The following is a 13,959-nucleotide window of genomic DNA, read 5'->3' as shown; positions in this document are numbered from 1 at the left end:
TGTAATAATTTTTTTATTTTCATTTAGAAATATACAAAAATCTAAAAATAACACTATCAAGTTTATATTCCAATAATGAATAATATAAATTCTATAAGTCATTCATAGCAAGATAGATTTTACAAAAAAAAAAAAAAAAAAAAGAAATAACAATTATATATTATTTTTATCGTTTTTGATGTACAGTTTTATTTTTAAAAACATCAATCGTGAACAAAGATACAATGTTCGCAAACATTATCAAAGGAAGATTGCACTTAAGGACATGCAAAATTTGTGTCAAAATAAACTTCCAAAACAAGCATTTTTCTTTTAATTGCAGAAATGATCAATAACATCTCATCTACAACTTTACGTAACTGCATTCAATAAAAGTATGTATTTACGAAGTGCGAATCTGTTTTCAAAGGCGGGGGTCATTACAATTTCTTGAATCTCCTCTCCATAATGAGGACACACACTTTTTTATTGACTATATACATAGTCAACGCACGGTTGTGCATTGTTCTAATTTTAACAGTAGTTGTATATTTGCATTACATGTACTTATGTTTGGTCAAACGGAGAATAATAGAAAAACATGCGTTAATTGTTTAAAAGCAAAACAGAAACAAAAAAAAAAAAAAAAAAAAAAAAAAAAACAAAAAACAAAAACTGCTTCTTCTTACATTCGCTCTCACTGTTGTAGCGAAGGGCTGTGACATGTTGAATATTTTAATTCAACACGTGATTTCTTATCTCAGGTAACTCTGTGAATACTAAATTCCGTTCTGTGACTTGTAAGGTAGCATGTTTTATGCTAACTACATCTAGGACACTATGTTCGAACACGTTAAATTCTCGGGCATTGATTTAAAATATTCTTTACTTACATGGGTGTGCTCATATTATAATTTCGTTTTGAAACCTTTGTAAATAGTGTACTTGTGCCATACAGAATACAGAGGGAAATAGAAAAGAGTGATCTCATATTTTTTTTATGTCATTGATATTTTTCAAGTCTACTTTCAGGCCTATTTTCTTACAATTTTTTGCTCTAATTTTAAATAAAATTATTTTATTATATCACAGTTTTAAATCATTTCAACATTTAAATTTTGTGCCAAATTGACAGAATTCTTTAGTAAATATACAAAAGTGAAATTAGATAAAAAAGATCCAAAACTCAGTTAAGTACAGTCATCCTTTACAATGTATGTGGATAAGATTCCTCTGTTTGACATAACTATATTCTTATCACGCTCAGCTACATTTAATAAAACCTTTTATCAATTATTTCCATGAACTTTTATATTATTCCCGGATATTTTATTTAAAGATCAGACATTAAGCATAAAAAGATTTGTAAATAAATGAGACCTGAAGTATAACAGCGTTGTAGTAGGTGTTCCTTCCCTTTGAATAGGACAAATGACACAGATATTCATCAACTGGAAAAAAAAGAGTGTGTAAAGAGATCTGCACTCACCAGTTAAATTAAAGATAAAAAAAGCTAAAGATTGTGTAATTCATTTGGAATCAATGAAACAAGTGTTTATTTATTCTCTGAAAAGATTTGATTAAACGGGGTAAAAGAATATGAAAATATACGAGGCAAAACGTTGTCTGTGTAGTTTGCAGATTTATTGTTACGTCCAGTTTCGTAATCCTTCTGATCGTATTCTTTCCGAAGAGACAGTAGCTCCTACAAAAGTTTCAGATACGTTATTAACGTGAACTTAAAAGGAAGGCAAAATTAAAAAAAAACACTTTTATGGCAAATTAGCTACAATATTTGTGGCAATACGTTGGACGCTATTTACTTTATCGATGATTGTTACTTTAATTTTTGAAACATTCAGGTAATACTGATCAAACTTCTTTTTAACTAAATGCCGCTGAGTAAAGAAGAGAATTCTGTATGAATCCGATTTAAAAAAAAATGAAAAAAGATGCATAAAATGTGCTTATTTTATATATTTGAATTTCTTATCTCAGTGCATTTAAATTATTCTTCTTTACTTTTTATAATAACTAACAATATGAAAAAAAAAAATGCAGATTTTCTGAATAGAAAGAAGAAAGGTATCAATTATTTTTCGAATACTTTTATTTACTAAATTTTTCATCGGGCTTTTTTCCCAATAAATTTGGCTCTTGTTTTGAAATGTATCGTGATATCACCTGGAACTCTGATGTCAAGGAGGATTTTGTTGCTACCTCTCCACAATTGGCATAGCACGATTGTTCTTGCAGTTTTCGTAAAAATAACTCTGTAGTCAAGCATCTTGATTTCCCATTGAATGATTCGCAAAGAGCAAAGTAGACTGCCTTATATTGATCCTAAAAATAAGAGTGGGGTTTTAGTGAAAACATACAAATTTTATACTTTTGGCATAAACAGAATGTAACATTTATTACTCTTTATCTTCTCATTCAGTCGAATGCACTTGTTTTTGTTCACATTGACGTATTTAAGATTGAAAGTAATGAATAACAAGAATCTCTTGAACTACTCTTAGGTTGTTTTAATTTTCTACTTTTTTTATCATGACTTGACTGAAGTTATTTTACTTAAAATGAATAGTCATATAAACCTGCCAATATTTGCTTATGATTTTGTTGTACATGAATATCATGTGTGGAAAACTGCAATGTAAAAAGCACTGTAATACAGTAGACTAGGAAGTAAGAAAAATACAAGGAAAATGGGAAAATGATTGCAAATTCAATATATTATTACATCTATTTCTTATTGGTCATGCCATTAGGGAAATTATTCCTGTTGAATAACTTTAATTAAGTTTGCCTTCAGACCAGTGGATTAATCATACAGATTCATTTCCTTTCCAAATTTTCTTTATTTACAATTTGCTTTTAAAGGTATAAGAATATGCATGCAGCGGCATTATAAGGAAGATATGTCGATTTTTTGTTTGTGTCAATATATAAGTGTCGTATTCTCATGGATATCATTTGTTACGAAATTGTTCAATACAAAACCTACCTTATTTGTACGATAAAGAATAGTACAATCACTCTTTTGTTTCAAAAACTTTTCAAGGTTTTCTTTCTTTAATTAAGGAAGAGTTTAAACGGAAATATACACACAAGGAAATTATTTTAAGTAGAGTATTAAGTGACTTGATAAACATCTCCGTGCAGGTAATTCAATACCGGAAATATTATGTCAATGATTTGCAATCTGAAGTTAAATGCCTTTTGAGTACCATAAAAAACAGTGGGTTTACATCTTGATACTGTGTACTATATATCGTTCCTATGGAGTAAAATTGACATTGAATAATAAAGCTAACACCCCCCCCCCATTCCCTAAAAAGCAGGCTGAAGGGAATCAAAATCATTACGCAGGGCTTGAAACTGAACACGACTCGTAAATAGGCATACACCATATTTTATACTACTAGCTACGATATCAGCACCGGGATATACCCTTCGAAATCGTTACATCTGATTGCTTTATTGTCACGGGTATCGGCGTGGAATGGCGACACGTGTTCGTTCTGGTTATCTTACATTATCTTTGCTTACATTTTATTGCAGTTACGTGTATTCGTGTTTCTTTGTTTCTTTAGTATCTTACTCTCCTGCATTAGAAGAAGTACACAGTTACATTTTGTCGCTACCGAGTGATGTATAGCATACGTACGTCTTCACCGGTGACGATTGATTACACTGAACAGTGACCAAGTCAGTTGCTTTATATAGGGGGCCTCAGATATAGCGAGAAACCCATCGAATATGGCGGACACATTCCTTTTACGAATCGTGTTCAGCTTTAGATACAGATGATACAAAAAATGGATGCCTGGATTGATATACATGTATATAATTTCTGACTTATTTTGATTGTAAATGATGCAAGTATTAAATTTCTAAAATATTTGAAAATTTTAAACTTTCTATGTTGTTTTAAGTTCTACTTTATTGCAGTAACCCTAAATCTATACAACTTTTTTCACTTTGTAAGACATTATTTTGAAACCTTAAATGAAAAAAAAAATCTATGACATTGGAATAATTCATTTTACTTATACAACCATGGTTAAGTAGTTGTTATCCTGATTTTTGAAAAGAAAAAGTTTGTTTTTACCACCTGTCTTTAAGAATTAAAATATAGCTGTAGGAAAAATGTTCCTTTTTCTCAAGACATTACTTAAAATTGAGTTAATTTACTGCATTTCATACACATCATCTGAAATATACAGTCAATATTTACATTTCTGTAGTGGAGGTTCCCAGAGATTAACTTAAATTCTTTTGTTAAGAGTTCGAAAAAATATATATTGTAAAATATGATTTAAACGTTTTAAATGTGTATTATTGTATTTCTTTCAAAATCGGATTGGCTCCATTTAAAAGGTTCGAGCTATAGATGGGAAGGACCATTAAAATTATAACAAATGGCATTTGATATCTTGTATCAATGGGACAGCATTCGGTTATAAAAAAAAAAATCTTTTCCCCCAGAATTTCATTTCTGTAGTGCTCTCTGACATGTACTGTGTATAGGAAAATGTTTAGCAAAAGCATCATCCACACTTGCAATATGTCTGAATAATTTTGATATCAAATACATGAAATGATAAGAAATATGAGCACACCACTTGATCACATGCAGCGTAAACTGACAACACACGCTGGATTTTGTAATGGATATCATCTGGAAAGCTTACAATTAAATATATAAATATTAAAGAAAGATCAGGAGTAAGTAGTTCTTCTAAACACACTCACATCTCCTTGAATCATGTTCATTCTGTCTTTTCTCATGGTCCTGACATACATTGGTACATTGACTTTACCATTTCTCTCCCCTTCCCGATAGAGGGCGTCTAAAGCAATGAACGTTCCGGTTCTGCCAATTCCTGCGCTGAAATATTACAGGGGAATTTAAACTTACTTGAAGTTCACAAAATGTATATCATGCTAAAGGACTTTAAAAGAAATATTTCTTTTTGCAGCTCATGTACAGTCAATTTTTGAATTATCTCATTTGATTCTTCGCTAGACTTTTTTCAGAAACGTTTTTCTTGATATGTAAAATTCTTCACATAAATGTAATGTCGAGGACGCATACAGTCACCCCCTGCCCTGTTTTTAGGACAAACGTCCGTTTTTAAAGTATTAGTTATCTCGATATACCCCCACAGATGTATGTGGTCAGTGAATCGGCTAATTGTCACTGTCGATTACCTGTAAAGCCAGTCAATATGATTTTAAATTGAATAAAAGAGATGTTTTCTCCAATATGAAGAAGCTTATTTTATTCATTCATAGCTTCACCATGAAAAAGGTGGCCGTTTATCGAAAATCCTCTGATTTACTTTTATAGTTATAAGGTTTAAATGTAAGCGCAAAGATGTTAAAGGGCGATAACTCATAAAAGGGGTCATCAGATCCTTTCGCACTGATAGATTGAAATTGTGTCTGAAGACCCTGAAGACATTAGTGATGAATTGGTGTTTCTACAGTTTACGGTTTCGGAGGAGTGGCGATAACAATGTTTTTTGCAAAAGGAGCAATATCTTTTAAAGGGTTTAAGTTAAGGGGACAAGTATGAAATCTTAACAGCACATATTAAAGATGCAAAGATATACAGAATATGTTGAAAGACAAAAGAGCTATAAAAGATCTAAATTTCTTATACTTTGAATGACCTTGACCTTTGACCTTGACATAAACTTCAAGGTCAGAGGTCGAAGAATGTAATTTGGTCCCAAGTCTTTATAACTTATCATTTTGATTTTTTTTTGATTATTTCTAATCATCAAAAACTTTCAGGGGCAATAACTCATTAAAGGGGTCCACAAATACTTTCAGAATGAATTGATTGAATTGAGTTCTGAGTTAGTCGAAGACATTGATGAAGGTCTTGTACCTCTACGGTTTACGGTTTCTGAGGAGTAGTGATAACAAGGTTTCTAGCGAAAGGGGCAATAACTGCGAAAGGGGTCATAGGTTATATGCGTTGGGTCGAATTTGTTCATAACTTTTTATGACCTTTACGATGAACAAAAAATCTTTTCGATAAACCTCGAAACAGAAAACAGCGGAAGAAAAAATAATAAGAATAATAATAGTAATAGTCAAAACAATTTCAATAGGTCTTTCAATAGGTCTTTCCTCAGAAAGGTGGTAAGACCTTATAAACAAAACAATTCCAATAGGTCTTTCCACATAAAGGTGGAAAGACCTAATAATAAAATAATACCCCCCCCCCCCAAAAAAAAAATCAACAGAAGACGCAGAATTGTCGTAGTAGGTGCTGGTACGAAAAAGGTCCCTCACTGCCCAATGTATCTGAGTGCCGTGTATAGGTCTTAATTTGCAGTCCTCCACCGGCAAGTAGTGGCTTCTCCATATGAGTTAAAAATTCTCAAGAGGGACGTTAAACAACAAACAAAGTACAAGTGCATTGTGTTCAACAAATCAAAGAAGCAAAACATAGTTGGGTTATGGGTCTATTCAGAATTTGTTTATTTCTTGCTGAATGCTTTACTGGAATGTTGAGCAGTAAATGCGTATAGTAAAAGATATTTTTTTGAACATACCTAAATAGACACTTTAGATTGGCATTAATGGACTTTTACGAGAAGCGCTGACTTTTACAATCGACGGCTTACTTTTACGTTAGGACAATATATGGAAGCTTTTTTGTGATATAAATATTAAGCTTAACAGTTAATTAAACGATAATAATGGGCCATTTCAAAACACATATTACGCTGTCTAGGAAGGGAACAGCAACCACCCTACACTCAACCCCCTCCCTTCCCACATTGATCAACTCTTGCTTAGTTTTCATTCCGGAATGTTTTGTCTTCCTTATTTGATTCGCTCAAAAAATGAGATTAAAAGGAGATACTACCCCTTCCCTCACGAATAAGGTCATTTATGTAATTCTAAATCCCATCATTTCTACGTTGATTGCATACTGGTAAATGTTAGTGCCTCTAACACCATACCTATAACCACTTTTAAGGCTTTCTTGTCTATTGTAAAATCCATACCTCCGTACATAAGGCAGGTTTAAGGCAGGTAAGCCGTCGACTGTAAAAGTCAGTGCTTCTCACAAATGTCCATTATGAATACTGACACATATTGAGAGAAAGAGAACGAGAGAGTAATGATCAGGAATTCAGACCTGCAGTGTACAACAATATATGTTCCAGAGTCTTGTGCTGGTAGTCTCATCACGTGACGATGGAACACAACAAGACTTAGTGGGTCAGGAACTCCATGGTCTGGCCATCTTGTGTAGTGAAACATCACGACCTCCCTAGTTGTTTTTTCCTATAATCACAGAACAAAAACTTAAATATGCTGTTTATTAAAAGATGCAATTAATAAAATTTAATAATATTAAAATTGCATATACATAGAGTGTTTCGTGTTAGTGAAAAAAATTACTAGAATATGTTTTGTTTTATGGTTACTGTGTAAATCAGAAGATAGCTAAGGTAAATTTGATTCATGGAAATTAATTAATTAATAAATAATTGATATACTTCATTGACATTGCAATTACTAATGCAATAACGTTGAAAAAGTGTTAAATATGATTGCTACATTTTTGTTTGGTGAAACATGTATTCATTTAACTTTTAAAAATTGAGATGTAGTTTTATTCTAAATCAAGATGGAAATTGAAGGACCAGAGTATGTAGTGTTTATTTTTTTTTCCTTTATAGATACCTCCACGTTTAAAGAACCGGGAACACAAAGTAACCAGTGTATCATTAACTATATTTTAGTTACATGTATTTATGAATTATGAATTCGAGTAGTTTCAGCGTGGAGGAAATCACATCCAATGATGAGGAAATACGGACGTCCGAATTCTCAATGATACATCATAAAATACCGACGATGGAACGGTATGAAATTTTGACCCTAGTTTCAAGTGTATGTTTAAATGATACAACAAAGAAATGAACGGGAATGAGAATGCATTACGCTGTTCGAATTTCTTTAAAGGATTGTCTACTCTCATATTAAGACTAAAAAAGAAACGTTTTGTCAATATAGAATTTAAGGTTTTAAATTCTGATAGCGCAGCAGTACATTCTTTTATTTACTAAGCTTAAGCTAACAATGTAAATGTATATTGAAAAGTTAACTCTTATACATGTACTAATTTCTCTTAAAATCTGGTGAATTTTGTGTCAGAGAAATGGAGATTCAGTCTTTCTTGAATACTACCGTAATCATTGGTTGCTATATTAAAAATGTGACTTCCGTTATAAAAAGTGTGTTCGAATTATTAAACGCATCGGCAAAAAATTAAATTAGATTCATAACATGTAAGGGTCCCAATTATTGTCAGCATGTTATTTGATAAAATCGAGGGTAAATATGGCAAAAAATTAAGCGGAATCTCACTATAATAGTGACATACCACTATTATAGAGAAATTTATTTTTACCCCAGCATTTCAATCAAAATATGGACGCAGAATACAGTTTTCTCTCAAAATCATGGAAATTTTTAATTTACGTCCTATCTTGACGTCATATTTAACATACTGGTGTACTGGCTGATGTGCAGAAGCCCGCCCCCATTTTGAACATAATGTTAGATTTTTCTTCTAAAGTTTGATGTATGGGGCAGATATTGGTTATTACCGAATGTAGTCCTCTAACAGTACATGTAATGAAAATATATGTATACGTTTTAAATATATATATCCGATCCGGCAAAATCCTTAATACTATATGACGTCATAGAAAGGATATGATGTAAATTTTGGAAGTAATATTTTCCTAAAAATTATTAAAGGAGATTTTCTTAAGACACTTAAAATGGACAGAATCATGCTGAAAATAATTTTTAAAAATTCTAATTTTCCTATACTTTATCTTTGCTACACTTGTTGCAGCGTCTAAACTTCTCCGCTCTACATAGCTTTTTGACTTAATTCTCGTTAAGTTTTATTTTCACTCAACAAATATTTGGAAAACGGCAACGACATCATTTTTAAATGTAATTATCCACTGTTTTGGTTGATTAGATACTATATAATGTAACTTTGAAAGCTGACAAAGTAACGTTTATAATTAAAAAAAAGACACTGGACCTTTAATGCTACACATGTAGTTTAATGATGGGGTAGAGTATTTGATATAAATCATGAGTAGGATACGACTTTTAAATCATTGTATCGTAAACACGTTTGATTGATAAACTTCTAGTACAAAACATAAGCGAATACGCATATGACGGAAATTCGAAGTATTATGACACCTTCCCTAGATCGGAGGGTATAATAGAGGTCTGCACGCAGGATTCTTAGCCAGGATATACCGGTGCTTATTCGTTGTCATTGGGTTTTCGCATGGCCTAAACTATGGTCCAGCAAATGCAATTAAAGACGCAAGGCAAAAAAATGAAGGTTGAGACAGTATGGGATGAGGTGTTTGCAAAACTATAAATGACAATAATCGTAAAGGATTCTGGGATTTTGGAGAAATAAATAGGTAGGGTTCTACAACTGCTATTTGTTCATAATCAATAGAATGAAGATGCGCTACTTTTTTTCAGAATTGTGCTCTGTTCCTAAAACGTTTATAAGACGAGTTTTGGGTATGTAAAATTTTCCTTTATGCTTGCAAGAATTCGAACTTACATTAACCAAGGTTATGAAGCTTGGCTTCTCTTTCAATTGACAAATAGCATAAGATGCATTCAGATTTTAAAAAGTAAAATAAGAACAATTAACATAATTAATTGATTGCCATTATCGATTGATTCTACAAATGACATATTGTCGCTTTGAATTGTATGTAATTTTAAATCGAAAATTCTCCAGTCTACAGCAGATGTTCATATATTAAACAACCCAAGTTTTTGGTGGGAAAGAATACCAAGATTCATGGGAAGAAGAAATATATTTCGGTTTCGGCTTCATATAAAAAATATATATTTATATAAAAAGACAATTGCTTGTCACTTGTTTCTTCAGGTATTAAATAGCAACTGCCCTTTCTAAAACTCATATATACTTGACATAAATGTTCTTTGATGAATTAAATTTTGTTGCTTTCTTATTCCTAGATAAGTTTGTATTCCACATACAGGGGGTAAGAGCATCTAGGTTCATTAGATTAATATTGCTATTTTGTCAATAAATACATCACAACATTTTTTTTACAAATTGCATAATTTAAAATATACTGAATTCAAGATTCAATATTTTAAATTGTTTGAAAATTCAACTTAGCAAAAAGTAATGGCCTTCCATTGCTTATGTTTTATGACAAAATATTTTACTATTTTACCAAAATGAAATATTTTGGATAATCACATATTTTGCAAATGACAGATAAAGATAACATCTTATCAGGACTTTATCAAACTCATTTTTTTACATTATTGTTGAATTTGCTTTCCATAATTTTAAGAGAGTACGGTCAATAAACTTTAAACTTCCTTAATATTAATGCGTTGTTCTTACTTGAGCCAAAAATACGTTTCTTTTACTGTGACATTCATAATTATGTATTAACTAACCTATATTTACCCTACATATGTGATTATGCTTTCATTTTACTATTTTAATGCTCTTTGTCTTTTACAAAATTCAAACATGGTTTCATTGAAAAATTAACAATTGGGTAACTTGCTGATATCTACTTACCTTTCATATCTAATAAAATTATTTTTTTTATATTGCCTTGTAATCTTTCTTTTCAGAGTTTAAGAGATACCGTATGAAGACAGTTCTATTTCTATGTTCATACCCGACAAAAGGATGTAAATTTCTTTCAAACCCGGAAGCGAATTTACATTTAAAACATCAATGTCTTGCACTACTTCCAAAATTATTCATGTGAAACATGCGCCGGAAACATGCGCCGGTATTTATATAAGCAGATTTGTCAGCATTGTCAAATAGCTTTATTATAGCCTTGCTGAAAAATACATATGTTATATTCTGAACTGTTCACAATTAGGGTAAGGGATAACAGTTCACAGTCACTGGATTTCAGCCGCTCTTAATTTTTATTTCTGATGTTTTTGTTGTCCTGTTTACATTTGCGTTAGAACTAAGAGAATATTTTATTAGCATTTTTAATTCTAGAGTTCAAAACCCACTACAGACCACTCGTTTATTTACTGTAAACCAACTTTTATTCGCGTGCAAGAAATATCTGCGAGTCTCACGACCCACTATAACTCGCGTATATTAATCGACGCGAACCAATTATTTTGTTTTGTATTTGAAGAGAATATTTTCTCAGTCGCGAAAATTACTTATCACAAATTGATTTCAAAATGATGATTCGCGAATAAAAGAAAACGCGAATAATAGTTGGTTTACGGTATATTAATTATATTTTGCTTTTGTACCTTTTTATTCAAAAGTTTTCATATTAGAGCTTTCTTCAATAAGGGTTCTAATTTGAAGATATCAAAATTTACACCAAGGGAAAGCTTCCATAGTTATTGGTAACGTTGGATACACTGATTCTCAGTTTTGTTTGTAAAAAACACATAAACATCCTTTTTATTTCGCCCCCAGCTATGTGTTATATTATATTATATTGATACCCAACCCTTTCTTTATGTGGCAATCTAAGGAACAGTCACTACCTATGTTTACGTCTTAGGTTTGATGCAGCGCGGCGAACGAGAATCGAACCCGGGCCTCCTGATCACGAAGCGATCGCCCTACCACTAGACTACCGTGACCGGTTTTATCAATGTAATACAAATACACTTTGTTCAAAAACAGATCCATTATTCAATTATTTTACAGGGCATTATGAAATTAATGTAAATAGGTTTACAGATAATAAATTGCAGATTCTTCCTTTTTCCCATTGTCAAATCTACTTTATGCTTGTCTTTGTAATCTGTGTTGATGTACTCAATAAAATATGTGCTTAGGAGTTAGCCTGTGACCCATTTTGAGGTTATCTGTGGATTTAATAGTGTGGAATCGTTATGGTATGGTAATTTCATTTATACCATGATGGATACATATGCCAGCCTTATATATGAATTGGGCAAGAATCTCTTTTTTCAAAATTACTTTAAGAAAGAAAGCCACACCAAAATTGTATTTAATAGATTTTTAAGACATTCCTGTTAAGTTTTGGTTTCAGCACTGAAAGGCCGATATAAGCTCTAAATATTTGATTAGATTTTTTCCCCCAAATTTTTATTAAAAAAATGAACTAAATGTTTTATTTGCGAATAAGAGAATAAGATGCCTTCGAGTTAAAAATTTCCTGTTAATAAATGCATAATATGAATATATAATAAAATATATATAAAAAACCAGATAGACATTTTCTTTCTTTTACTAAAAATTTTTTATGAATATTAAACGCATTATTTATGAATATTTTCAAAACCTATGAATAATATATTAAAAAAACAAGTCGCAGCTACAAAGAATATGTCGGACAATCATATTTTAACCAGAAGTCTCTGATGAGACTGTAGCTCTACTGGTCTGTTTGTATAACAAAAGAAAAGTAGCACTTGGATTTGAAACATTGCAACATGCAACAATAAATAGAATTATGTATCTTAATGTAGTCTACTTTTGTGACAAGTTATATTGAAATCAAATGAAAACTAGGAGTAGTAGCGTTTTGAAAGTATTTCACGGAAATTTCTATTTTTAGTACCGGTAACAATGACAACACCATTCACCCAAATAAAAAAAACAGAAATACATATTTTGTATCGTAGTGTATTCTAACTGTGTGCCAAATTAGATTGAAATCAGACCAAAATTGTAGGAGGAGTAACGTTTTAAAGGAATTTCACAGAAATTTCTATTTTAAGTAACCATGGCAACACTGTTCATCGAATTCAAAAACCAATGCAATAAATTATGTATCTTAGTATAGTCTTCTTGTATGCCTAATTATATTAGAAGCAGACTAAAACTGTAGCAGGAGTAGTGTTTTAAAGGAATTTCACAGAAATTTCTATTTTTAGTAACCATGGCAACACCGTCCATCGAAATCAAAAACCGATGCACTAAATTATGTATCTTAGTGTAGTCTACTTGTGTGCCAAGTTATATTGAAATCGGACCAAAACTGTAGGAGGAGTAGCGTTTTGAAAAATTGTTTACAGACAGACGGACAGACAGACAGACAGACAGACAGACGGACGGACGACGGACACCTTACTATCGCATAAGCTCTTCTGGTCTCTGACCAGTAGAGCTAAAAAGATATTGAGATCAAATTGCGAAATTTTAGAGAAATGAATTTTTGAAATTTTGCAAATCCCGATCGAAATTAAACTGATCCCAACCCGAATTTTATAATAATTGGAAATAGATTACATTTTCTCAAGAATACTAGTTTAGGTATAATACGCGTTAAAAAGTAATTGAACTTCACAATCAAATAGATTTCTTAGTGGTAAATACGTAAAAAAAAAAGGCAATAACTTATTATTTTATTTATTTTGTGTTAATTTTGATCAGAATCAGTTTAATTTTGATCGGGATTGGTCAAAATATTAAAATAATAATTTCCCTAAAATTTCCCATTTTCATTTCAATGTTTTAAAAATATAATTGACTAATATGTTCCCCCTAGTTGTGACTAGTTTTATGAAGATTTTATCCATAGGTTTAAAAAAATATTCACAAATAATGTGTTTTATTTTCATGAATAATTTTTTATTTAAAAAATTAAAATGTCTATTCCGCCTTTCTATATATATTTAATTAGACATTCATTTTATGCATTCATAAAAGAGTTTTTATCACGTCTCAAAATTTTTTGATATGACAAAGTTCACATGTTATTTAAAACACATATTTTAAATTTCTATGCTAGGAAATCAATATTTTTGATGTTTCGTCGATTCAAAGTTTCTCAATATGCATATTTTGATCGCCGATGTTACGCGCCGTTGCTCTGACGTCATAGGTGTCAATCCTGGTCAAGCGAAGTACTTATTGTATATACAAAAGGGCTCATT

General features: G+C 31.3%; 1 protein-coding gene and 1 long non-coding RNA gene across 2 annotated transcripts in view; one reads left to right on the top strand and one right to left on the bottom strand.

The window, feature by feature from the left end:
* Window positions 1-13,959, bottom strand: part of LOC133180136 (uncharacterized) — a 69,463-nt gene that overhangs the window by 28,247 nt on the left and 27,257 nt on the right. The window contains exons 24-28 of the mRNA XM_061314711.1: window positions 7,148-7,296; window positions 4,738-4,873; window positions 2,164-2,322; window positions 1,591-1,684; window positions 1,360-1,430 (exon numbers count right to left, since the gene is read on the bottom strand). Of these exons, the coding sequence (XP_061170695.1) occupies window positions 1,360-1,430; window positions 1,591-1,684; window positions 2,164-2,322; window positions 4,738-4,873; window positions 7,148-7,296 (609 nt within the window). The remainder of the gene's footprint in view (window positions 1-1,359; window positions 1,431-1,590; window positions 1,685-2,163; window positions 2,323-4,737; window positions 4,874-7,147; window positions 7,297-13,959) is intronic.
* On the top strand, window positions 9,319-10,841 carry LOC133180237 (uncharacterized). Its single transcript, XR_009720293.1, has 3 exons — window positions 9,319-9,415; window positions 9,544-9,585; window positions 10,696-10,841. It is a non-coding gene; the product is annotated as an uncharacterized LOC133180237 (long non-coding RNA).

The sequence above is a fragment of the Saccostrea echinata genome, unplaced genomic scaffold (genome assembly GCF_033153115.1).
Source record: "Saccostrea echinata isolate AGI-Se365-2 ecotype Australia unplaced genomic scaffold, CSIRO_AGI_Sech_v1 ptg000006l, whole genome shotgun sequence".
In the NCBI taxonomy this organism is placed as follows: Eukaryota; Metazoa; Mollusca; class Bivalvia; order Ostreida; family Ostreidae; genus Saccostrea; species Saccostrea echinata.
Note: the sequence above shows the minus strand (reverse complement) of the source record. Positions and strands in the feature narration are given on the sequence as shown.